The sequence below is a fragment of the Phacochoerus africanus genome, chromosome 4 (genome assembly GCF_016906955.1).
Source record: "Phacochoerus africanus isolate WHEZ1 chromosome 4, ROS_Pafr_v1, whole genome shotgun sequence".
In the NCBI taxonomy this organism is placed as follows: domain Eukaryota; kingdom Metazoa; phylum Chordata; class Mammalia; order Artiodactyla; family Suidae; genus Phacochoerus; species Phacochoerus africanus.
In genome coordinates, this window is record NC_062547.1 from 8,328,029 (window position 1) to 8,355,559 (window position 27,531).

At 41.2% G+C, this 27,531-nt stretch overlaps 1 protein-coding gene across 3 annotated transcripts in view; it reads right to left on the minus strand.

Annotated features, from left to right (window-relative positions):
* RTN3 (reticulon 3) overlaps positions 1-26,067 on the minus strand; it is a 65,821-nt gene extending 39,754 nt beyond the window's left edge. Inside the window, exon 1 of one of the 3 annotated variants that reach the window (XM_047775444.1) lies at positions 25,723-26,067. In XM_047775444.1, the coding sequence (XP_047631400.1) occupies positions 25,723-25,864 (142 nt within the window). In that variant the 5' untranslated portion in view covers positions 25,865-26,067. The remainder of the gene's footprint in view (positions 1-25,722) is intronic. The other 2 variants (XM_047775443.1, XM_047775445.1) reach the window with 2 other exon arrangements.
* Positions 26,068-27,531: the final 1,464 nt, after the last annotated feature.

The window sequence follows — 27,531 nt, forward strand, 5'->3', positions numbered from 1 at the left end:
TTATAGTAAAATTATGACTTTATTCAAAACGATTCTATAAAGGTGAAAAGTAAAAATCAAGTATCTTACTGCAAGAAATAAAATTCCACTATTATAAAGAATGTTTCCAAAATGCTACATAAAGTTCCTCTATTTCAACACATCACTGATATTTGATGCAATTGTTCCCTGACCTTTAGAATATTTAACTGTAATCTGGGGAAAAAGTCTTTGTAAATTGAGGGAAAATAGTTAAAGTGTGGTGGTACAAACTGCACCAGTGAGACAGAAGTAAGCTGTAATTCATACTTAGTTCTAATGCAGTGTACATGGTTTGCATCTATCATTGTATAATATGGATACTCAGCAAGATTGGATTATGGATAAATGAGGCTCACCAGTGCAGGCTAAAAGGTTTAAAAACCTGATATTTAAAGAACTATGGGCTACATTTAAATCAGAAATATTCCACAATCTGAGCTATGCATTGTTATTGAATTTACTGGTGACTGTTTCTATCAGGAAACAGTCAATGAACTAAATCTGGAATAAGGTAAAACGGAGAACTCCTCCCTTTAAACAGGAATGGAACCTCAGGGTGAGCAAAACTAACTTTAACTCAGAGGGAATGGTCAGCTTATGTTTTATAGAGATTGAGATTTCAGATGATTTAGATCTATCATCTTACAGAAAAAAGTGGACAAAATGAATTAGTAATAATTCAACCAATATTTACTGAGTGGCCACCATCATGTGACAGATACTGTTTTAGAAACTATTTTAAAAGCAGTGAACAGGAGTTTCCATTTTGGCTCAGCAGTAATGAATCTGACTAGTACCCATGAGATTGCAGGTTTGATCCCTGGCCCTGCTCAGTGGGTTAAAGATTTGGCATTGCTGTGTGCTGAGGGGTAGGATGCGGACTCAGCTCAGATAAGGCGTTGCTGTGGCTGTGGCCTAGGCCAGCAGCTATAGCTCCAAGTTGACCCCTAGTCTGGGAATTTCCATATGCTGTGGGTGCAGCCCTGAAAAAGGGGGAAAAAAAAGCAGTAAACAAAACGGAAAAAAATCCTGGAGCTTACACCACAGAGGGGGGAAGACAGAAAATAAGCAAAATCAACCAGTAAAATGATGATGATATGGAGGTGGATCTGATGAAATTAAAAAGAAAGCAACCTACAACTGAATGTTAATGAAAGAATGCACACAGTTCTGGGGGTGGGGTAGGGAAATATGGGAGAAATGTTCTTTGCCTTGTTAGGACACAAACTTGTCAGTTTTCTAAGACTAGTCTGTTTGTTTGTTTTTGTCTTTTTGCCTTTTTCTAGGGCTGCTCCCTCAGCATATGGAGGTTCCCAGGCTAGGGGTCTAACTGGAGCTGTAGCCACCGGCCTACACCACAGCCACAGCAATGCCAGATCCAAGCCACGTCTGCGACCTACACCACAGCTCACAGCAACACTGGATCCTTAACCCACTGAGCAAGGCCAGGGATGGAACACCCACCCTCATGGTTCCTAGTCGGATTCATTAACCACTGAGCCACGACAGGAACTCCGAAGCCTGGTTTCTTTTCTAACTTCCTTGAACTCTTAATATTCCAAAAGTTTTGCGTTAGGTATATAATCATCTGAGGTAAAACTAAATTAGGTTAGAAATCTTATTCTCAGAACACTACTAAGTTCTGTACTGAATGCCATGACTGCTTGACAGACTTCACATATTTTACTAAAATTCCTTTTTTCTTTTTAGGGTAGCACTCATAGAATATGGAAGTTCCCAGGCTAAGGGTTGAATTGGAGCTGCAGCTGCCAGCCTACATCACAGCCACAGCAACACCAGATCTGAGCCATGTCTGCCACCTACACCACAGTTCATGGCAATGCTGGAACCTTAATGTACTGAGTGAGGCCAGGGATTGAACCCACCTCCTCATAGATATTAGTCGGGTTTGTTACAATGGAACTCCTAAAGATTCCTTAATATGACATGACTATTATATATACAAAAATAATTAATCATGTTCCTTGATAATAATTTTGTGACTTAGTATTAGGAGTGGATAGTGTTTTCTGGAGGCAAGCTTAGGAGGTAAACAGTATGATGCTGCATTCACTCCTCAGTGATTGTGACATACGAATGTTAGTTCTCACTACTGTCAATCAAGCTTTCCCACACACAGCAAAATAAGTTAGCATCCTTATCTTTAATTTTAATAAAATTACCTCATTTAGGATTTCAGCAAATGGAAAGACATTTATTTGGCAAGTTGAAACTCTAACAAGCTTGAATATAGCTGATCTGTGCCAAGATAATGAAAAAATTTGGTCTGGAAGAACTTATAATGGAATGAAAACATTGAATAAAACAAAGACCAGAACCTAGTAAGCCTGGAGAAACTAAGCTCCTATAAGCAAAGACTCTTCCAATTAGTCAATATGGCACTTGATAGTCACTGGTGATGTTAAAAGTCTGTGCCTGGCAAAATGGCAAAAAACTCTGGTGTTTGAAGGTTGTTAGTGTTAAAAATACTATGCACTGTAAACTGCCCAATGGCAAAACTCTGGATTATCTTACATCTCAGAAAATGTCCACTACCTTTCCTTTTTCAAAAGATCCAGCCCTTCACATGCACTGCAAGAGATTTTCAATTCTACTCAATACAAATGTCTGTCAAAAAAATCTCATTATGAGCATTTTCTACATTAGTTATTTGCTGAAATGGGATTTAATGTGTGTATTCATTTTTAAGAAATCTAATCACTTAAAAATTTGGCATTATTCTAACTATTAACAAACAATGGTTATATATCTAATAGATTTGTCAAAAGGGGAATCAGTATATAGTAAGAGGTGATAAATATAACCCCACAATGATCATGAGAAAGTCCCCAAATTTTCCAACACTGAGCTCCTTACTTACTCATTTCTTCTTAAACTCCAAATACTCAGAAGTCTCCATTTCAGTATATTATCTAAAAGAAGCCTAGGAAATTAAGTTGGCAGTCCTATTCTAAATTTCAAGATCACTCCCAAACCAAAACTTTCTATTAAAAGATGCAAATCACTTCATCACACGTACTAATCATGTAGCCTTGTCAACTGCTTAATCTCACCTGAAAATTGGGATACTAAAGCACCTCATTTGAGAATAGCTGTGAGGATTAAATGAGTTAATTTATGTGAAATGCTTAGAACAGGATCTGGCACTTAATAAATCTACAATAAACATCCTTAAGAAAATCTCTCCTGACATAGAGACTCCACATTATATGCCTTTTTGTCTGGGGAAGAGAAAAAAGGCATGGTGTCAAATCGTAAATACCCTCACTTGGTATATAACACAGATTGCTCTCATTGAGGGTGTCAGACACTTTCCCTCCAACCATTCACAAAAAGGAAGCAAGAGCTTTATCTACATCAAAATTTTGGGTGATACAACTTCTGAATCATTTAGTACAAACGCAATGGCTATGACATTCCAAGAATTGTGAAAGGTACCATGTGGATGAAGATATTTAATATAGCCCAATACATAAAAAATTCTAAATCATGCTGAAAGATAAAAGAACTTTTCCTGAACAAAATGTTTAAGCAAATGATCTTTACTATCAAAGTGTATTTTAGTTCAATGCAGAACTAGCTAAACAACTTAACAACTTAGCACAAAAACAACCCCTGGCACCATCTTTTACAGTCCTTTTCAAACTTCAGAGCAACTATTAGTATTTCATGGGCTCTACTTCTTATCTTGCTCAAGAATTTCCTGAGGAATGTAGCTCAGGAATCTGCATTACAAGTTTCCCATGTAATGAATCCTGTTTGGGAACCACAGCTTTAACGCATTTTATTAGTTTTCAAAGGGCAGAAAAACTGAGCTGTACTTCAGAACTCTAGCCTTGTAAAAATCCCACAGATGTAGAGACTGGCACTCTTCACCCTCACTCACCACAGACTTTGCCCAAGAGCACAGCGTACAGGTTAGTAGGGCAAGGGGCAGGGGAGGCCCTTTTTGTCTGATTTAAATACTTCCATATACTAATTTTAAAGTACAATAACTTGAAATTTTGATTGGAATAAGGCAAAAGCTCGAATTGAGGAATAATTTTCCCTCTCCTATGCCCAGAGTATTTTATCTCACAGAACATGGTGGGGAGTTAAAAACCACAGGATGAAAAAATACTTCCAAGTGAATATTTCAAACTGAAAAAGTCTCTTCAGGGGAGGAGGCATAAATTAGGAGGTTGGGATTAACACATACACACTACTATATAGAAAATAGAAAACTAACAAGGGAGTTCCCGTCGTGGCGCAGTGGTTAACGAATCCGACTAGGAACCATGAGGTTGTGGTTCGGTCCCTGCCCTTGCTCAGTGGGTTAACGATCCGGCGTCGCCGTGAGCTGTGGTGTAGGTCGCAGACGTGGCTCGGATCCTGCGTTGCTGTGGCTCTGGCACAGGCTGGCGGCTACAGCTCCGATTCGACCCCTAGCCTGGGAACCTCCATATGCCGCGGGAGCGGCCCAAGAAATAGCAACAACAACAACAACACACGCACAAAAAAAAAAGAAAAAGAAAACTAACAAGGACCTACTGTATAGCAATTCAATATTTTATAATGGGAAAATAATCTGAAAAAGAATGAATATATATATAACTAATTCACTTTGCTGTACACCTGAAATTAACACAACATTGTAAGTCAACTATACTCCAATAATTTTTTTTTAAAAAAAAGTCTATTCATATACTGTTCATTCTATCATTCAAAATATCTTCTCAGAGTTCTCATTGTGGCTCAGCGGCTTAAAGACACCATGTCTTTGGGAGGATGTGGGTTCGATCCCCAGCCTCACTCAGTGGGTTAAGGATCTGGGACTGCCAGCAAACTACAGTGTAGGTGGAAGATGAGGCTTGGATCCAGTGTTGCTGTGGCTATTGTATAAGCCTCAGCTGCAGCTCCAATTCGACCCCTAGCTGGGAACTTCCATATGCCAAAAGTACAGCCATTTAAAAAAAAAAAAAACCTTTGTTTCTTATTACTCAAACTGTCTTCTAGAAAAAAAAATAGTACTTTTTAATTCAAGTATTTTATAACCCAATAACAAAACATGGAGTTCCTGTCATGGCTCTCTGCTAACGAACTCAACTAGGATCCACGAGGGTGTGAGTTGGATCCCTGGCTTCGCTCAGTGGGTGAAGAATCCAGCATTGCCGTAAACTGTAGTGTAAGTCGTAAACACGGCTTGGATTTGGTGTGACTCTGGCGTAGGCCGGCAGCTGCAGCTCCAATTCGAGCCCTAGCCTTCGAGCCCTAGCCTGGGAGCTTCCATATGCTGGAGGTGTGGCCCTAAAAAGAAAAAAGAAAGAAAGAAAGAAAGAAAACACAATGTGATCTAGAAACAAGTTAAGCAATAAAGAATGTTATATGTTATATCAGAGTTCTTCCTTAAAAAAGCACATAACTTAGAATTATACTATAGTCACCACTTGGTTATTATCCCTCCTCAGGAATGTATTACCTTATTTTGGGGGGGCCATGCTGTGGGGAAGTTTCTGGGCCAGGGATTGAACCTGTACCACAATAGTGACCCGAGCCACAGCAGTGACAATGCTAAGCCTGATAAGCCACCACAGAATTCCTGAAATTATTACTTTTAATTACAAAGATACCTGCAATGTGGAAAAAGCATATGCATCAGTGAAGAAAGGATGTCAACCCCATACTGAACCACTAAATTACTTTTCCACATACATAGTATGCATTTTTATACAAGGGAGGTTTGAAATATTCAGGCATAGGTTTTTCCACACTTGAATTTTCTTCTATTCACAAAACGAGGGGAAAAGACAAATTATCGTGCAAAACAGTATCAGCAACTTTCAGCCAAAGCATCAAAATAGGAAGTTAGCCAGCAGACACTTTGCAGCCAAGCTAGATCCTAAACAAAAAGTCTCTTTTGTACAAAGAAAAATGTTTTGCTTTTGTTTAAAAAAAAAAAAAAGGCTGTAACTGGCAAATTTTTTTTCCTCAACACCTGCCCCAAAGTTCAGTGTTTAACTTCCTATTCCAGATGCCTACCACATTACTCAAATTGAATGCAAATATTCATTACTGCAAATGTGCTTCCAATTCTGCATGGTGGCTAGATCCTCTCTTTCCAATGTTATTTTCACCCACTTTTCTTCCAATGTTCTCTAAAGAAAATCATTATATTTTCCAGCCTCCACTTTTGTCAAAGATTTCAACACCAGAAACCAAATTTCAGTTTGATTTTGTGTCTGATGGAGGGAGCATATTCCTCAGATGATACTAAATCACATCATTAATAGCCGTAATACAGTTAAAATATTAATTTCTGCCTCTTCTGCTCTCATAGTTTTATTTTTTGTCATTTTAAGGCCATTATCCATGGCACATGGAGGTTCCCAGGCTAGGAGATGAATGGGAGCTGTAGCGGCTGGTCTACACCACAACTCAGGCAATGCCAGACCCTTAACCCACTGAGGGAGGCCAGGGATTGAACCTGCATCCTCATGGATACTAGTCAGCTTCATCTCCACGGAGCCACAACGGGAACTCCTGCTCTCATGATTTTAACATTAATCTCAAAATGATATCTCTAAAAATATCCGAAAATCCTAAAATACAACTGATAAATCATCTTTTGCAGGTAGTGGTTATGCAGATGGATTTTGGAGTCCTAAGTCTGTCATTTACTCACTGCGTGACCTTGAGCAAATCATTTCACCACCAGTTTCCTCAAAAGGTAAGAGCCAGTACCTTTCTTCCACAAAAAAACTGGCTATAAGGATTAAATGATTCGCATAAAGTACTGAGCATAGTAACAGCTAAAAAAAACCCTGGTCACACATGACATCCACACCTCTTAATAATCCTTATTTAACAACACAGGAAAACATCATTTAAATGTACTCCCCTATTTTGAAATGCTCAGGGATTAAGCTGAAATTTAACTCTGCTTAAGATAAGAAAACAGGAATCAATAAGCAAAAGACTGCAAGAACCTACTCAGGAGTACAACTTATTTAAGAAGGAACTAACTATTCCACTGACATTCTCATCATAAATCTATTCATTAGCTTCCAAAAAGCTTAACCTGCTACCTTAAATAGCTGTATGCGTCAAAGGAGTATACAGTTTAATAAATATTACATAATTTCCTTTTCAAAGATTTCATTGTTCTTCTTAGTCCAAATTAATGACAATCTTTGGTACATGAATCTCTTCAAAGCCCAATAATGATAGGTATATGTTTTAAATTTGAAAACATTATTCTTAAATATGAAAATGTCCTATTTAATTGTTGCTACATATTGCTTCATACGGTTTATATATATAAAAAGTAAGGCACAATCCTCCAAGGCTAAATGGCTAAGGGATATGGAAGCCAGAGAAAGATTAGTTGGCTTAGTGCTAGTGATGGACTCAAGGTGCCTGCTGGTGACAAAGTCACTCTGAAAGGCTTATGGTTGGGTGGGATTGGTCCTAGCTATTCTCTCCAGGTTTTAATCCAGTTAACCAAGTACACCAACAACTTCCTTTCCCTCCTCCTTTTTTTATTAAGGCAGACTAGACTAGAAGCTACCAGTCTTGGCTACCCTAGAACATACCTAATCACTTGCCAAGGAGGGTCCCTCAAAAAATTGAACAGGCTGATATCTAGACCTGCCAATGAAGCAGAGTACCAACTGGATTGCTTTTCCATTATATTCTTTGCAGGAGAAAAAGTTAGTCATAGGGGCTAGATTGGAACACCTTCAGAGTAACATTTTTTTCCCTCTTTTTTTCCCCCTTTCTCTTTTTACTTTTTTTATGGCCACACCTGTAGCATATGGGGTAGGGGTTGAATCGGAGCTGCAGCTGGTGTCCAATGCCTCAGACACAGCAACACTGTATCTGGGACACATCTGGGACACACCAAAGCTTGCTGGCAAGTGCTGGGGTCCTTAACCCACTGAGTGAGGCCAGGGAGCAAACCCGCATCCTCATGGAGATCATGTCAAGTTCTTAACACTCTGAGCCACAATGGGAATTCTCAGCGATAATTTTTAACTGCTTCTTTATAATACCCTTTTAACAATAACACCACCCTGAATCCGCACTGCTCAAAACAACTCTTTATAAGAAAAAGTAAGAATGATAAATCTATTCCTTTTACAAACTCTCATACTCACTGTAAAACTGAAGTCTAAACATTTGCTTTAATTAGGAAAGTCCTTTTTATTAACCCCCATTCTACTTGAGTGTACATGTTGTTTCTCCTAACCGGGATTAAATAGGACTTTTTAAAGCTATGACACTTATCTTCTCAACATTCTAAACATTAGATATGTCATGCTTAGGCTGCACTGTTACACTATTTAGAATATCAACTATTCCCTTCCTGTAAGAAAAGTGACTAGAGGAATTTCCGTCATGGTGCAGCAGACACGAATCCGACTAGGAACCATGAGGTTACAGGTTCCATCCCTGGCCTCGATCAGTGGGTTAAGGATCTGGCATTGCTGTGTGCTGTGGTGTAGGTGGCAGATGCAGCTCAGATCTGGTGTGGCTGTGGCTGACAGCTGTAGCTCCAATTAGACCCCTAGTCTGGGAACCTCCATATGCCACAGGTGCAGCCCTAAAAAGCAAAAAAAAAAAAAAAAAAAGAAAGGTGATTGGAAGGTACAACTATGAAAAATTTACTTTAGAAGATCTGAAATATTTATAATAGAGAAAATATAATTACTTCTTCTATTTACACTATGGTATTTTTTTTCCAGTTTATTTTCCAGAGTAGAATAAATGTAATACCTATTTGCCTAAATTATTAAATTTCTCATGAGGTGAAAAAACAAACCCAAAAACAATCTGTTTGGGCTCTAGACATCAAGAATCAATGTGTAGGAGTTCCCACCGTGGAGCAGTGGTTAACGAATCCGTAGGAACCATGAGGTTTTGGGTGTGGTCCCTGCCCTTGCTCAGTGGGTTAATGATCCGATCCGGTGTTGCTGTGAGCTGTGGTGTAGGTTTCGGACGCGGCTCGGATCCCGAGTTGCTGTGGCTCTGGCCTAGGCCGGCGGCTACAGCTCCAATTCGACCCCTAGCCTGGGAACCTCCATAGGCCTCCGGAGCTGCCCAAGAAATAGCAAAAAAAAAAAAAAAGACAAAAAAAAGGATCAACGTGTAAATCTGAGTTACTTCCTAACATCTAGCTTTTAATGTAAACAAGTTAATTTCAAAGGTCATGATTTGACCCACAAGATACCCAGATTCACACAATTAGGCACATTATAAAGAGGCTGGGGACTCTAAGGTTAACAGTCTGATTAAAAACAACAAAGAGTCTACAATGTTTCCTAAGAAGCAGACTAAACTGAAAAACTTTTACTATTTTTGTTTTATCCCATTATGGTCTTATTCTTATAAGGTCAAAGTCTTCCTAACAAACCAACACCCTGACTTTACATTCCAGCTAGGATAATAAACTTCCACAAGGCTCCTTAGATCTATCTAGTGAGTTTAATTACCTTTTTAAAAATAGGCTTTTCCATTGACCTGTATTTGAGATGGAGTACAACAGTACAAATGAAACAGCACTTTACTACAAGTGCAAACCAACCAAGCACACAGTATTCTCTCTTCTTGGTAGTTGCCGCCCGACAAACATAGCTATCAATTCTGATACCCTTACTTACTGGTTGGCAGATTAAAAATAAACTAACAAATCCCTCAAGTCCCCAAAACCACCACAGCTTAAGGCAAGCAAACTTTGACTGCCAAAAAGTCAACCAACTCGTTCAGTGTTCCTAAGCAATTTGGAACTAGCCTAGCTCTTGGGATGCATCTTGGGTAAGTTCACACTAAAGCACTCTAACTAGGTTGGTATATTCATTCAGTGGAAGCACACTTTATATTATACAGTTTTTCTAAATCTACTACCTCTCCAAATCAGTTACATAACTGCAAATGAATAGATCAAATTCATTACAGAGGTGGGTTGTTTTCTGAGCCACAATTCTATCTGCCCAAGTTCTGTAGGCAAGTTTTTAATTTTAAGAAATACTCAAAACTACACCTAAAGCTTATGCTATGATAAAGAGTCTACTTAGACTCATCCCATTTTATTAAGTTTTACAGGAAATCCATTAGAAAATGCTAAATAGACAGGACTGGCTTGTATTTAGTTTTGGGGGGATTTGGGGGCAATAAAAACTTGTGCCTCTTATCCCCAGTTACAGCCTCTTTCTCAACATTTTTCTTTATTAATGCACACGAAAAAATGACAGACTTGCCTTGTGAAGTCGAAAATATAGATACAGGCTGAGAGGAAGAGGAAGAAACAAAGGAATCTGAAAGAAAATATACAGCGTGAGAATCTGACAACCTCACACAGGAATCTGAACTTTAACTTTCCTTTTTCTTGGCCAAGTATCACAATTTTATTGGGTTTAAGTAAGAGGGGAAAAAACCCAAACCTGTATTTCCAATTACTGTTTTCACTCACCTGGCAGCAAAATCTTATTTCACTTTCGAATTGCATTTCTAAAAGTTAAATCAATTAAAATGTTTTTGGTCAAACATCCTCACCCACAAAGGAACAAAAAGAGGAACCCCTAGAATTTTTCAGTAAGTATAACCTCAAGAAAGATAATGCTCCCTTGCAACTTCGTGTGAGAAAGGAAAACTTGGTATCTGAATACTAAATGATTTTGCTTTTAACCATTTTCAACTTCATTTTGAGGAGTTAGTCACAAATATGAGCATTTAAACATTTATAACTGGCAAATATACAAGACTGACCCTGAATACTAAAATTTTTTTTTAAAATCACAATTAATCCACTGCGAAAATAGGACCAACTTGAGAACTCTCCCATCTCTAAAATTATATTCTAAATTTGGCAACTTATATCAAAATTTTAAATGCATAAACTTTCCCCACCACCTCCTACACAAATTATTTAACTCAGCAGATAATATTTACATACATGTATGAAGACATGTATAGGAGGATAATCTAACTGACCATCAACAGAAGTCTAGTTAAATAGTTACACTGACATAATGGAATAATTGCTGCTATGGAAAAGAATAAGGTTCAGCTATATATGTTGATATATTAAATTAAAAAGCAAAGTACAGTGTGTCTCCATTTGTAATCTGGCAACAAGAGTAACTTTGAGGTCTGGGACAGGAGGGTGATTTGATTTTCACTACAACCTCCTATAGTTCCTGTCATGGCTCAGTGGTTAACCAGTCCGACTAGAAGCCAAGAGGTTGCGGGTTTGATCCCTGGCCTCACTCAGTGGGTTAAGGACCCAGCGTTGCCGTGAGCTGTGGTGTCGGTCGCAGATTCGGCTTGGATCTGGGGTTGCCGAGGCTCTGGCATAGGCTGGCGGCTACAGCTCCAATTAGACCCCTAGCCTGAGAACCTCCTAGAAAATACAAAAAGTCAAAAAAAAAGAAAAAAAGAAAAAAGAAAACTATTTGGCTAATAAATACGGAGCATGTTAACACCAAAGCATGTTAATACACAATCACAATAGGCAATAATTCAGTGACGCAAGACCCGAATTTTAAAATTCACTGCTTTACCACATTTACTCCTACAAATGAAAAAGTTCTCCTCCTCCCCACCCCCCCCTTTTTTTTTTTGCTTTTCAGGGCCACACTTTCAGCATATGGAGGTTCTTGGGTTAGGGGTCAATTCGGAACTGCAGCTACCGGCCTACACCACAGCCACAGCAACTCCAGATCCAAGCCGCATCTGCGACCTATACTGCAGCTCACCGCAATTCGGGATCCTTAACCCACTGAGCAAGGCCAGGGATCGAACCTGTGTCCTCATGGACACTAGACAGGTTCGTTACCACTAAGGCATGACGGGAACTCCCTCCTTTCCTTTTTTTTGTCTTTTTGCCATTTCTTGGGCGGCTCCCGCGGCACATGGAGGTTCCCAGGCTAGGGGTCTAATCGGAGCTGTAGCCACCGGCCTATGCCAGAGCCACAGCAGCACAGAATCCGAGCCACATCTGCGACCTACACCGCAGCTCATGGCAACACCAGACCGTTAACCCACTGAGCAAGGGCAGGGATCGAACCCGCAACCTCATGGTTCCTAGTCGGATTCATTAACCACTGCGCCACGACAGGAACTCCGAGGTTTTCTTTCTTTCCTTTTTTTTGGCATATTGGGCCACACTTGCAGCATAGGGAAGTTCCCAGGCTAGGGATCTTATCAGAGCTGCTGCCCTACACCACAGCCACAGCAACGGTGAATCCTTAACCCACTGAGCGAGGCCAGGGATCAAACCTGCATCCCCATGGATACTAGATGGATTCCTTTCCACTGCACCACAATGGGAACTCTGAGATCTTTCTAATTTATAAGATCACTGTGTTCACATGCTATATTCATGCTGTAGGAAACTGAACCCAAGAACTGGGTCCTTACTTCTCAAATACTATTAATTAAACACTATCTTTAAATACCTAGGTCCAGGTATTAAACTAGCACTGGCAATACAAAGATGAAGGCTGTGGCCACAAGTAACTGAAAAAGACATACAACTAGTGAAACTATATGAGTGGTGGGACTGCAGCACAGGCAAGAGAGATGATGTTCATCAGATCAGATCGGACGCAAAGCATCCTGGAGAGAAGGAGCAAGTAGCCAGATTCCAAATGGCTTTAAATGTTACATAATGAAACTTGGGTTATAACATAGTATGTGTAGTGAGGAATCACTGAGGGCACGGGATTGATGTAATGTGTTTAAAAGAGAACTGGGAGTTCCCATTGTAGCACAGTGGAAACGAATCCAACTAGGAACCATGAAGTTGGAGTTCAACCCCTGGCCTCGCTCAGTGGGTTAAGGATTCAGCGTTGCTGTGGCTGTGGTGTAGGCTGGTGGCTACAGCTCTGATTAGACCCCTAGCCTGGGAACCTCCATATGCCATGGGTGTAGCTCTAGAAAAGACAAAAAGACAAAAAAAAAAAGAGAGAGAGAGAGAGAGAGAACTGGCAGCAGGGTAGAACATGGACTTAATTAAAAGGTTACTGCATAATCTTGACAAGATATGAGGGCTTAAATTGAGGCAGTGAGGATGAGAATGAGGAGATAGATATGACAGGACCTGGAACCACCTGGATGTTGGAGACTGGAGATGCAAAACTCAAAGGACTGAAGAGCTAAGTGAAATGCCACAGGTTGGGGTATGGAACAAAGTTGTCTAAGGCATATCTAATTAAAGACTATTTACCAGTATGGACAGGTTCAGGAGAAAGGTAAGGATTACAGATAACTAGATAACTATTTAGCAGTTAACATCTGAGTGAAAACTGGCGCCACTGGAGTGAATGAATTTGCCAGGGAGAATCAGAGAAGTGTTAACTATGAATCTTGAGTCATAGTACCAATATTTACAGAGGAGCAGGAAAGAACCACCTATGAAGGAGATAGAAAGGAGTCGATTTGGGGGGAAATGTGTTACTTGGAGAAATCCTGGAGAATGATTAACAGAGTCAAAAGCCAATGAGTGCTCAAGACTTTGGGACGAGTCACTGAAATGAAGTAATCAAGTAATTTAGCACTGATGATTCTACACAGTGGTATAGAGGGGATCAGACACTGAAGACTGAGGACCGGATTAAAAAAACACTGATAGCAGAGTTCCTGTTGCTGTTCAGTGGGCTAAGAAACCTACTAGTGTCTGCGAGGATGCAAGTTTGATCCCTGGCCTCGCTAACCGGTTTAAGGATCTGGTGCTGCTGCAAGCTGTAGTGCAGGTCACAGATGCAGCTCTGATTAGATCCTAGCCCAATAACTTCCATATCTTTCAGGTGTGGCTTAAAAAGAACACTGCATTGAGAGCAAGTCTGCGAAGTATGGGTGATTAAAGGGAAGGTCTAAAAACAGGGCAGCAGCTAGAGGGAGAGGCAAAGTCAAGGAAAAAGTTTTTAAGAATGGAAATGATAAACTTTTTCTTTTTTTGCTTTTAAGAGCTGCACCCTTGTCATACGGAGGTTCCCAGGTTAGGGGTCTAATCAGAGCTACAGCTGCCAGCCCCCACACCCACAGCAATGCCAGATCCTTAACCCACTGAGCAAGTCCAGGGATTGAACCCGAAACCTTGTGGTTCCTAGTCGGATTCGTTTCCGCTGTGCCACAACAGGAACTCCATAAACATATTTATAGAGAGGAAGGAGCAAGTAGAAGGAAGCAGACTGAAGATACATAAAAAAGAAACAGAAGTTCCTGTTGTGGCTCAGTGGTTAATGAACCCGACTGGTATCCATGAGGATGCGGGTTTGATCCCTGGCTTCACTCAATGGGTTGAGGATCTGGTGTTGCAGCGAGCTATGGTGTAGTAGGTCGAAGATGTGGCTTGGATCCCTAGTTGCTGTGGCGTAGACTGGCAGCTGCAGCTCCGATTCGACCCTTAGCCTGGGAACCTCCATATGCCAAGGGTGCAGCCCCAAAAAGATGAAAAAAAAAAAAGCTATATTTGCAGGAACAAAGTCCAGGAAGTTGCTAGAAGGGATAGAAAAAAAAAAAAAGCAAAAGAGGACCTGATGAAATCTAATTCCACTAAATTTAATTTGATCTAGATTTCTATAATCTAATTATAGATTCATAAGTAATAAATCTGTGTAAATATGTGGTTAAAAGATTGTTCAGGAGTTCCCGTTGTGGCTCAGCATAGACAATGTGACTAGTACACATGAAGACGCAGGTTTCATCTCTGGCCTCACTCAGAGCGGTAAGGATCTGGTGTTGCAGGAGCTCTGGTGTAGGTCACAGACATGGCTCAGATCTGGCACTGCTGTGGCTGTGGCCAGCGGCTACAGCTCTGATTCGACCCCTAGCCTGGGAACCTCCATATGCCTCCTTAAAAAAAAAAAGATTGCTCATCACAAATACATATGTACATGTCCTCAACATTTGAATCTTTATCTTGACTAGAGCTATACTTTGAGTAATTAGAGAAGTTCAGTAATTTATTTCTCTAGAGCTCTAGATCTTCTTTCATTTCTATTTTATCTTTTTCAAGCCCTATGATTATTATTGAATTTTATTTCTCATGGGTTATATAAGCAGAGTATTTAGTGTCATTTATTGACTCAAAAAATTTTTCTTCTTTTCCATGGCCACATCTATGGCATATGGAAGTTCCTAGGCTAGGGGGAGCTACAGCTGCCAGCCTACACCATAGCCATGCCAGATCTGAGCAGCATCTATGTCCTACATGGCACTGGATCCTTAACCCACTGAATGAGGCCAGGGATTGAACCTGAATCCTCATGGGTACTAGTCAGGTTCTTAACCTGCTGAACCACCATGAGAACTCCAACTCAAAAATGTTTATAGATTATACTTCATTTAAATTATAAAATATTGGCTATATTCCTTGTAGCTTATCTATTTTATATATATGGGCTTGTACCTCTTAATCCACTACCATTTCCTGTCCATCCCCCTTCCCTCTCCCCACGGGTATCCACTACTTGTTTTCTACATCTGTGAGTCTGTTTCTGTTCTATTTTTTAGATTCCACATAGTGATAACTTACATTATTTGTCTTTGTCTGACTTACTCTTTTGTTCTCTCCCCTTGTAATTTGATAACTATCTTTAGTGTGCATTTATGTATCAGATTTTTGGCTTGTGGTCGCCATGAAGTTTATATATATATATATAAATATATATATATATATATTTTTGTCTTTTTGCCTTTTCTAGGGCCGCTTCTGTGGCATATGGAGGTTCCCAGGCTAGGGGTCTAACTGGAACTGTAGCCACCAGCCAGAGCCACAGCAACTCGGGATCCGAGCTAAGTCTGTGACCTACACCGCAGCTCACAGCAATGCCGGATCCTTAACCCACTGAGCAAGTCCAGGGAACGAACATGCAACCTCATGGTCCTAGTCGGATTCGTTAACTACTGAGCCATGACGGGAACTCCAAGGCCTTATTTATTTATTTAGCTTTTTAGGGGCTGTATCTAAAGCATACAGAAGTTCCCAGGCTAGGAGCTGCAACTGCCGGCCCACACCACAGCCACAGCCACACCAGATCTGAGCCACATCTGTGACCTACACTGCAGCTCAGAGCAACACTGGATCCTTAACCCACTGCACTGAACAAGGCCAGGGGTTAAACCCAATTCCTCACGGATACTAGCTGGGTTTGTTACTGCTAAGCCGTGATGGGAACTCCGGCTTTCTCTTTTTAAAAATAAAATATTTTATAATAATTATAGATTTACAGAAAAGGCAAAAAGATCGTACAGAGTGTTGCTTCATATCAAGTACTAAGTCCCCCCCCCCCCTTTTTTGTCTTTTTGGAGCCGTTCCCAGCCTAGGGGTCGAATCAGAGCCTACACCATAGCCACTCCAGATCCCAGTGGTGTCTGTGGCCTACACCAAAGCTCACAGCAACACCAGATCCTTAACCCACTGAGCGATGCCAGGGATCAAACCTGCATCCTTATAGATACTAGTCAAATTTACTTCTGCTGAACCAGGATGGGAACTCCCAAAATGTTCATTCTGTACAACACTAAAAAGAGTTGAAAAGCTTTCTTTGTACATTTGTGGAGCAAATGTATAAGCAATTTAAGAGAAGGAACAAAAGTTCCCATTGTGGAGCAGCAGAAATGAATCCAACTAGTAACCATGTGGTTGTGGGTTCGATCCCTGGCCCTTGCTCAGTGGGTTAAGGATCTGGCACTGCTGTGAGCTGTGGTGTAGGTCACAGATGCAGCTTGGATCCTGTGTGGCTGTGGAGTAGACCAGTGGCCCGGGAACCTCCATATGTTGCGAGTGTAGCCCTAAAAAGAAGAAAAAAAAAGGAAGAATAAGTAGAAATTTTGCTGCAGAAGAAACAAAATTAGAAAGTCTGACAGAAACAAAATGGACTGTATAAGTAGTAAATTGGCTACAAACATTTTAATAACGCAACTTCTACAGTAGTGCCACATCTGTTAGGACTATCTTACACTTTTCTAGGTAATGTTTGACATGTATCAAATCAAAACCTCAGATTCTGTTAGAAGTAAAATAGGAATTAAACTTATTTTAACATATTTTAAAATTCTGACACATCAAACTAGCCTAGCATTGAGTCCCTATTGGAAGTATTTTTCTTTCCTTTTCTCTCTTTTTTTCTGCTTTTTAGGGCTGCGCTTGTGGCATATAGAGGTTCCCAGGCTAGGGGTCAAATCAGAGCTACAACTGCTGGCCTACACCACAGCCACAGCAACACTGGATCCTTAACCCACTGATCAAGGCCAGGGGTCAAACCTGCAACCTCATGGTTCCTAGTTGGATTAGTTTTTGCTGTGCCATGACAGAAACTCCCAGATGTGAGTCTTTTTCTAATGACTAAAATAAGGCATTCAAGTGGTTATAGCTTTTTGGATTAAACATAACTTTTTGCATTAAAGCCATTAGTGGAAAATACCTGGAGTTCAGAAGGAAAGACAGTAGTAAAACAAGCCAATTTTAATGTAAGATATATTTATTATGAATATAATTTTATGTGTTTACATGAAAACTCTCAGCATCTAAATGAATATGTCAATTTCCATATGAATAAATTTTTACAAAGCCTATAATTTGATTATTAAAAATAAGATTTTCAGGAGTTCCCACTGTGGCTCAGTGGGTTAAGGATCCAGTGTTGCCATGAGTTGTGGTAGGTCGCAGACATGGCTTGGATCTGGTGTTGCTGTGGCTATGGCATAGGCCAGCAGCTATAGTTCCAATTCAGCCCCTAGCCTGGGAACGTCCATATGCCAGAAGTGCGGCCATAAAAAGAAAAATAAATAAATAAGATAAAAAATTTCTTAATCTGAGGTTTATGAGTGAATTTCATAGTAGTTCATGAATCTGTAAAAGTTTACGCCATACTTCATTCATACGCATATTTTTCTGGGAATAGTTTCTCCATCCATCCATCCATTCCATAAATATTTACTGAACACCTATTATGAGCCAAGGAATAGTTATAGTTGCTGAACAAAAGTGACAGGGTCTCTGCTCTCATTCAAAAATATTTGAGAGCCTGCTTTGTATCAGGTTCTATTCAGGCATTAGAAAGCAGTAAATAAAATGGCAGAAAATCTCCTCTAGTGGAACTTATATTCTATTGTGGAAGACAGACAACATCCAAAATAAGTAAGTCAAATGCCATAGGATGGATTATGACAAGTGCAAAGAAAAATAAGGCAGGAAAGAAAGGCCTATAAAGTCTTCTCGTGGGCAATTTAGATAAAGCTGCCAGACACAGACCTAAAGGAGGTGAGGGAAGAGCTGCAAGAATATACAGGGGGAAAGGCATTCTAGACACAGGAAACAGCAAATAAGACTCCGAGGTAGAGAGGTATTTGCTGTGTGAAGAACAGTAAGATCAGTGTGGCTAAAGCTGGGTAAGCAAGGGGGAGACTGGGGCCAGATACTACAGGGCTTCATATACCTTCTAAGACTCTGGCATTTAATCTAAGTGTGATCGGAAGCCACTGGAACATTGACAATGAGTGAAATGATCTGACTTACATTTTTCAAAGGCTTTACCAGCAGCTGTGTGGAGGAAAGACTGGAGACAGCCATGGGAGAAAATTTGGAGACCAGTTAGAAAGCAATTTGCAATAATGCAGGAGAGCTATGATAGCAGCCTGGACCAGGGTGGGAGCAATGAAGCTTGAGAAAATGTGTAGTCGCTTAATATATTCTGAAGGTAAAATCAATAGGATTCGCTGACTGCTGTATGAAGAACAGGGGTCAAGGGCATTTAAAATGAGGAAGAGAAATGACCACTGGACTTAACAATATGGAAAATAACTGGTGAACTTAACAGAAGTTTCTGTAGAGCAATCAAGCAAAAAGATGCCTCGCTTAGGAATCACGGGACCAGAAGTTAAGGTTTCTTTCTTTTCTTTTTTTTTTTGTTTTTTTACTATTTCTTGGGCCGCTCCCTTGGCATATGGAGGTTCCCAGGCTAGGGGTCGAATAGGAGCTGTAGCCACCGGCCTACACCAGAGCCACAGCAACGCGGGATCCGAGCCGTGTCTGCAACCTACACCACAGCTCACGGCAACCCACTGAGCAAGGGCAGGGACCAAACCCGCAACCTCATGGTTCCTAGTCGGATTCGTTAACCACTGCGCCACATCGGGAACTCCCAGAAGTTAAGGTTTCTAAGTTAACTGAACTCAGTTAACCAATTAAGTGAATTCAAGGGGGCGACAACCATTTTTATCACTTGTTTTAAATTTGAAAGAAGAGGCAGTGTACATATTTGAAAGAACTGAGTTAGACCCTCAAGCCCTGTTGTATCCTACTCCCAAACACAAACCTTTGGGCCTATCACTTAACCTCTCTTAGGTCTGATTCCTCATCTGTAAAGTGAGATTTATTTTGTTAGCAACTTCACCGGTAAACATAACACAAGTCTTTCTCCTATTGAATACAGCCTCTTAAAGAGATGCTCTACGTTTTTTTACCTTCCTATCTCCTAGAGCACCAACAAAGAGCTTTAACGTATGCTTAGACACTTGTTGAATTAAGTTAATGCATGGGCACAACTTAAGGCAATACACGAATCTAAGAGAGAAAAATCAAATACTTCCACCGTTTATATAAAGCAAAGACAATGCACACTCTTGAAATGCTTTCAAGTGGCTCTGTATTAGTTTTGCTAAAAATGTTTTCCAGGATAGGAGTTCGCATCGTAGCACAGTGGTTAACAAATCTGACTAGGAACCATGAGGTTTTGCGTTCGATCCCTGGCCTCGCTCAGTGGGTTAAGGATCCGGCGTTGCCGTGAGCTGTGGTGTAGGTCACAGACTTGGCTTGGAACCCTCGTTGCTGTGGCTGTGGTGTAGGCTGGCGGCTACAGTTCCAATCAGACCCCTAGCCTGGGAACCTCCATATGCCGTGGGAGTGGCCCTAGAAAAGACGACCAAAAAAAAAAAAAAAAAAAAATTTTCCAGGATACCCTTCAATAAACTCTCAAGGACAAACTGCCAGTGAGGAATATGTCAAAAAGATTACCTCTCTGCCCCCTCTCCCCTGACCTAGGTGTTAGGTTATGATGTGCTTACTGGGAAAATTAAATCAGTTGATTGGAGAAAACAGGTAATATTTCTTTGAAATATAAAGAGACCATCACAAGAGGAGGCTAACTGCTGACAATTATCTATCCCACCACAAAATGTAAAACAGAAATACAAATCCTATACAGGATTTTCCTATTTATTTAAGGGATTTACTCTGAAAATGCAGTATCACAGAATAATATGTCTTGCTCTCATAAAAGATGTTACCAGTCACAGATATGTAGTAAAAGACTTCAATGATGCAACCACAAGCAATACTAATTACAGCTAAACTTATTTAGCATACATACTTTTTTGAAACATCTACAACATACCCAGTGATCCAAAATAATTCTAGAATAGCTATTACAAAGAAACACAATAAAAATTAAACCAGTTTCCTGGGCAACTCCTGAATGACTTAAATTACATGAACATAACATCAATTCGGTAATTTTTTTTTTTTTTAGGGCCCCACTCATGGCATATGGAAGTTCCCAGGCTAGGAGTCGAATCAGAGCTACAGCTGCCAACCTACACCACAGCAACTTGGGATGTGAGCCAAGTCTGCGACCTACACCACAACTCACAGCAACACTGGGTCCTTAACCCACCAAACGAGGCCAGGGATCAAACCCCCATTCTCATAGATCCTAGTTGGGTTTGTTAACTGCTGGCTCCACAACTTGGTAATTTTTTATCTAAAAGTTTCACTATGAAACTTATACGTTTTCTTTAATTTGTACAGTTCAGGAGGCAGTTATAAACTTATCATTAACAATAAAACAGTACAAATTACAAGCTAGACATATACAACCAATATGCACAGTTAATCATTTACTTGGTGCCTTTGTAATCCTGCTCATAATTACAAAAATGGTAAATTCTAGGTTTATGGGTAAGGAGAACTAGCCTTCTACAGAAAAATCTCTTGGCTCAAACAAAACTGGGAACCTCAACTTTCCTCTGTCCTTCGATGACACATCGCCAATTCTTTCACTACCAAGTTTCATTTACAAAATGCTTATCACCTGATTGAACAAGTGACTCCTAAATCAGGACAAATATAATTTCCTCACCACAGAACACAATAAAACACAATATTAGTTTTGTTTTGAGACCATCCCTAAAATAATACAAATAAAAAAACTGATGCTCTTACCAGCTACTTCGTAAACAATTCCCTAGAGATTTAAGGAAAATATAACTGTTAAATATATGTAGACTGGAGAAATAAGGTGGTTAAGTTACTTTCGAATTTGACTCTAAAGGAAAACAGCATTAAAAGAAGAAAAAAGAAAGAAAGAAGCCTTCTATGAGTTCCCATCATGGTGCAGCGGAAACGAATCTGACTAGGGACCATGAGGTTGTGGGTTCAATCCCTGGCCTCAATCAGTCGGTTAAGGATCCGGCACTGTGAGCTGTGGTGTAGGTCACAGATGCAGCTCGGATCTGGTGTTGCTGTGGCTCTGGTGTAGGCTGGCAGCTGTCACTCTGATTTGACCCCTAGCCTGGGAATTTCCATATGTCGTGAGTGCAGCCCTAAAAAGCAAAAAAAAGAAAACTTCTATTCCTGGGGACTAAGAATTATCCAAGTTAATAGACTGACAAACCATTCTTGCTGTCTTCTGCGCTCTTGCTTTCACTGATAGGACTTCTATAATGTATCATAACTATACTTAATGTCAGAATGCTGCAGAAAATATTTAAACATACCAATGACAAGCCTCTCCTCAGCACTCCACCACCATTTCTTTAACAGATCAGCTGAGCAAATGGTATGGCAACTTTAAGACATTAATATGAGTGGTCAAAGGCTGAAACGACTGACTTTTAGAAAGAAAAAAAAAAGGCCTAAGATTTTCCTTTCCTGTGAAGAATTAGAAAGGAAAAATAAGGCATAAGATCTTCCTTCACTGTGAAAACTATGCTTTCTTCCTTGTAATTCAATTTTTTTTTTTAATCTTTGTGTTTGAAACCTGCAAATAGATGTATCAAATACTAGGTATTTCTTTTTTCTTTTTTTTTTGTCTTTTCTAGGGCCACACTTGCGGCATATGGAGGTTCCCAGGCTAGGGGTCAAATCGGAGCTGTAGCCACCAGCCTATGCCAGAGCCACAGCAACTTGGGATCTAAGCCGAGTCTGCAACCTACACCACAGCTCACGGCAATGCTGGATCCTTAACCCACTGAGAAAGGCCAGAGATCGAACCGACGACCTCATGGTTCCTAGTTGGATTTGTTAACCACTGAGCCATGACAGGAACTCCCTCAAATACTAGGTACTTCTACTGAATAAAAGTTAGGGTTTAAGGAGAGCAAAGCAGATTTGTCTAGGTCATGGTGTTGAGGCTTAGCATTGGCACAAGGTCATACAATTAATGAGACATAGAAGATTGAAATCCAGGTATCTCAGGTGTTCAAGTCTGTGATTTTTTTTTTCTTTCTTCTTTTTTCTTTTTTTTCTTGGCTGCACCCACAGACGTTCTGGGGCCAGGGAATAGAACCTGTGCCAAAGCAGTGACAAAGGCAGATCCTTAACCTTGTACACCACCAGGGAACTCCCAAGTCCGTGTGTTTATTATCATGTTATACTGCCATTGCTAATCTGACATGAATATAATACAGATAATGTCAGTGTTGAACAGGTGGTCAGAGTTCTTTTTAACTTAAGAGTTAAGACTGAAAATACAAATTACATATTCATATAGCTGATTGACATGTTAGAACAAAATGTTGAAAACAATGCTATAAAAAAAGGATACACAGAACAACGCAGTTTCATGAGTGAGGAAAGATTTAAAGCAAAACCTTTTTTTTAAGTTGTTCAAGGTGTTTTTGTTTTGAGTTAATTTCCATGAACAGATACAAGAAATGTAGCTTTATTTAGGGGCTATGATTTTTACAGCAATAATAAAGAAGTCTTGGAGTTCCCGTCATGGCTCAGTGGTTAGAGAATCCGACTAGGAACCATGAGATTTCGGGTTCAATCCCTGACCCTGCTCAGTGGATTGAGTATCCGGCGTTGCCATGACCTGTGGTGTAGGTTGCAGACACGGCTCGGATCCCCACGTTGCTGTGGCTCTGGCGTAGGCTGGTGGCTACAGCTCTGATTGGACTCCTGGCCTGGGAACCTCCACATGCCGCGGGAGCAGCCCAAGAAATGGCAAAAAAAAAAGACAAAAATAATAAAAATTAAAAAATAGAGAAGTCTCTTGCAAGTTATAGAATTTCAAAGGCTATAGATAACAAACTATTAAAGCACTTTTAAAGTTCAGACAATAGACATTTATCTATACTTGATGTCTAATACGGTGACTCTCATCCTGAAAAGAACTCTAATTATTTAAATTATCTTTCACCTCAACCTCAGATTTCTGCCTTTGAAATCTTTGCTTTCCTTCAAAGGCAGAAGTCTGGGAAGCCAATCTTGGCCCCTGACCTTCTCCAAGCATACATTACTACCGGCTGCACTAACACTTGAGTCAATGGACCAGAGAATGTTATCACTGACTATCTACCTTTGGATAGGAATTAAATATCTAAAATTTGTGACTGGACAAGTCAGTCAGGACACAATTGTTTCCTGCAGGCACCAAGTGACCACTTACACTTCCTTTTTTAATTTTGGGAAGTCTCTAAAACCAAGACAAGCTTGGTGAAAGAAAGTGAAGCTGAAGGTTATCGTCAACACTTCTACATTTTTTTAAACAATCAAGGTAGATTTTTTAAGAATCCTTTTTCAACTAATCAAATTTTGGAATAACAAATTTCATCTTATTTTCATGGTGCAGAAGCCTGAGACATTTCCTCTGAGAGATGGGAAAAACATTCTGCAAGGAGGAAGAGTTCTGCAATGAAACGATGACTATACACTGCAGTGTCTTAAGCTAAACTTTTCAATTCGTGACCTGACAAATAAGGATCTTGCATTGAATCCACTATTAATGATTTTTAGACAATATTAATACATATTTGCAATGGATAAGAGTTTAAGGTAGAGTATCAGATTTATTTCTCAAGTGAATCAAAAATTTTAAATCAAGAGGTATGCCCAAGTGAACAGTAAGTAAGCCATGACAAGTGATTAAAGCCAAAACACCAAGTTGCTAAGTATATAGGAAAGCTGCTGTTCATCTGGATCTTTTCCCAGAACACAAAAATTTGAAGAAACAGTGGTGGTTTTAAGTGGACAAGGGTTCTAAATTTGCTGCCTCATTCCTTTATCTGGACAGCTAATCTTGACATTACAGAAGCTTCCTCTGATAGGGTTCTACTGAAACGGCCATAAGCACACTGGAAAATCCAAATGGGTACCAAAGCTCTTATGTGGAAATCCACTGTTGAAAATTCACATAGAGAATATTTTTAAAACTCAGATCAATTCTGTTCTTTAGAAGAATCAACCCAAGATTCTGCCAAAAGAGACAATGAAGTATTTAGAAACCTCTCCAAATCCTTTAAGGTGACTAAATAAAGAGCAAAATTATCTGTACTCTCCAGAGCTTATGGCCCTTCCTTTAACAAAAGGCTTTTTTTTTTTTTTTTCTTCGAAGACTAGTTCCTTTAAGAACCACCACCACCTGCTCATGGAGCATTTTTTTTTTTTTTTTTCAGGAAGGCATCTGCACTGCAGATCTCTGCACGAGGGGAGCTTGCCAGCCAGCTCCCACCAGCAGGCAGACGCGTATACAATGGAAACTAAAAGCGGCCTGCAGCTTCCCTCCTAGTCTTTCACAGTGATGGGAGGAGAAGGGGGTTCAACCAGACCCTGCTTTGTCTGAATCTTCTCTCCCTCCCCTCTTTCTGCGGTAACCCCCCCTTTTGTTATACTTCGATCATTAACAGCCAACGGAAAGCATGAAGTTAAAACAGGTTGATAGCTTGAAATGACTCTATTACCGTCTAGAATATAAGAAGGTAATTACATGTCCCCACCCCCACGCCGCGCCAGTGAAGAGCAGGCTGTGTTGCAGATGCAGCCACGGATCCATCTTGGACCATCAGCGGCTCCCTCCCAAATCTTCCCTGAGATATTCTCATCACGCCTCCCTCTACCCCGCAGCCTCAGAAAAATCAGGCATTTAGAGTCTGGCCGGAAAAAATCTAAGGAAGATGAAAACAGTATAGAAAACACTGTAGCGTGTTTCCATGAAACTTCCTCATCCTCCCCACGGGCAACCAAAAAAACCATTTTTTTTGGAAGACTACCATGCATGTCTGATTATGTCAACACCTGCCTGCGTGCCTGCAATGCAACCCTTTCACCGCCATCCCCTCGAAATCGTTAACGAATCATCTCTTCGACCACCAACCTGCCCCAATCCTCTCAATCTCGCTAATGCTCCACTAAATCACCCCGGTTCAGTGGACGGCTCGCCCGCACTACTGTCCTTCCCCACCTGCACCGTCTTGGCGTTAACGCCCACTCTCTAGAATATCCCCCTCCCCCCAACCTGTTTTCCTCACACGCCGTTATTTCCTCACCACCAGCACCACCTTACACTGCCCTCCCCCTTAGCCCATTTTCCAGACGCTCGTTCCTGGGGGCTAAGGCCCCCGTAGGCAAGGGTGACTCACCGGCCTCACCCCCCAGGACCCCCCCCCCCAAGGTTAAGGTCCCCCCACGGCGCGCCTCACCCGCACAGGAGGAGCCGCAGCTCTTCGCCCCCAGGGCGGGGCAGGCTCCCGGGCTCCCACCGCCGCCACCGGGCGCAGAGGACTCGGCCCCGGAGGACGACGAGACGGACGGGGACTGAGTGGCCGCCGACAGCTCCGCCATGGCTGCGCGAGCAAGGGAGGGAGAGGGGTGAAGAGAGCTGTGGGACGGGAGAGAGGAGGGGAAAGAGAATAATCGAGTCCGGCGGCTAGCTCTCCGAAGTCGCTTCGCCCCTCCTGCTCCGAGGACAGACTCCGACAGACTGACTGACTAAGCCCAGCGCCGCGAGAGGGCGGGAGCGCGAGCGCGCAGGCGCACAAAGGACCCTCGGGCGGGCGGCGGTCGCCTTGAGGCACCCAGCGACGCAAGGCGCAGGCGCAAGAACAGTACCCCCCCCCCCCCCCTCGCCCCCTCCCCTCCGCTAAGCTCCTGCTGAGAAGGAGGGGCAAAACCCTCCCGGCGCAGCGTTGAGGCCGGAGGCCGGGGTGGGCCGCGCCCCTCCGGGACCTGGCGCAAGGGGCGTGGCCAAGCAAAAAGCCCCGCCCACCACTGCGGGCAAAGTTGGGAGGGGGGCCTGCGGTTTAGAGCTTCGCGGCTTTTTATGTGAATGCGTTGAGTAAACTGATTACGTGTTTTAACGGTAGAAATTTATTTTTGCTTCCATTAGTGGAGAATATTTTTCCTGCAAATTCTAGAGCCCAAGTCTTTTGTCTGATGCTTCCCCACCCCACCCCCCCGTGACACTAATAAAGTGAAAACCACAGTGAGGGCCCATTCTGCAAGGTGCTTTCTGAATTTTTCTGAATGTGTCATAATACCTCATCACCATGAGGCAGCCATGACACGATCTCCCATTTGGCACTTGGAGAAAGACGCTGTACAGAATGAAAAACTATTACTCATTCCAGTCACATTGCATTGCAGCTGCAGAACCTGCTTCAAATTCTCATCTCCTTAAAAAGAGGGGTCCACCTTGGGTCCTAAGGTTGTCCGTTTCTCTTAATAGACTAACAGGTAGAGAAGACATGTTCTGATTGAAAAAGAGCTGAGCTAATGAGAAAAAAAGAGCCAGGAGATAACATCCCGGCTCTGGTTATGGGGGATGGTAAAATGACGTAGTAAAAATTGAGAACGTGGCCCAAAAGACACATAATTCAATTTTATTCGTAGCCTAAAAGGCGTCCTTAAGAAACTGTATTTGAAAGCGGATATCTAGCTTATGCTGGATTTTGTTCATTTTTTGGCTTCTCTTCCATTGGCTTGCAAAAGTCTCCATATACCTGGTCAAACGATTTGAAATGTGCACTATTCTTTTAAAAGGGGGAAAGTAGACTGGAAGTAATAAAAAGCAAGGCTATAGGCCTTGTTATTGCTAAAGCAGCAATCGATGACCTGATTCGGCAATTGCAGGATCAGCAGATCCTGTAAAGATGCAACCTCATGAAGGAGGAGGTAGTCAGCCAAGCAGTCTCACAGAGGAAAAGGGATCTGACCAGTGGAAATGTTCTAGAACAGGCAGTGGACTACATCTGCCCTTGACAGGTTTTAAGGTCAGGTAAAGCCCAGACAGGAAAAAAAACTCCTGGCTTTTGAAACACTCTAAAAAAGGCACAGAAGAATATTTCCCAAAATAACTTCATGGCAAATATCTTACTCTGGCACTTACAGCATTAGTTGATAATGCAGCATTCTGTCCTCTAGATGACAAAGAGAAATACAAGCCAATCTGATAACCAAGCCAGTTATTTACCCATTCTGACAAATGCATACATTTAAAAAATTTACATTAT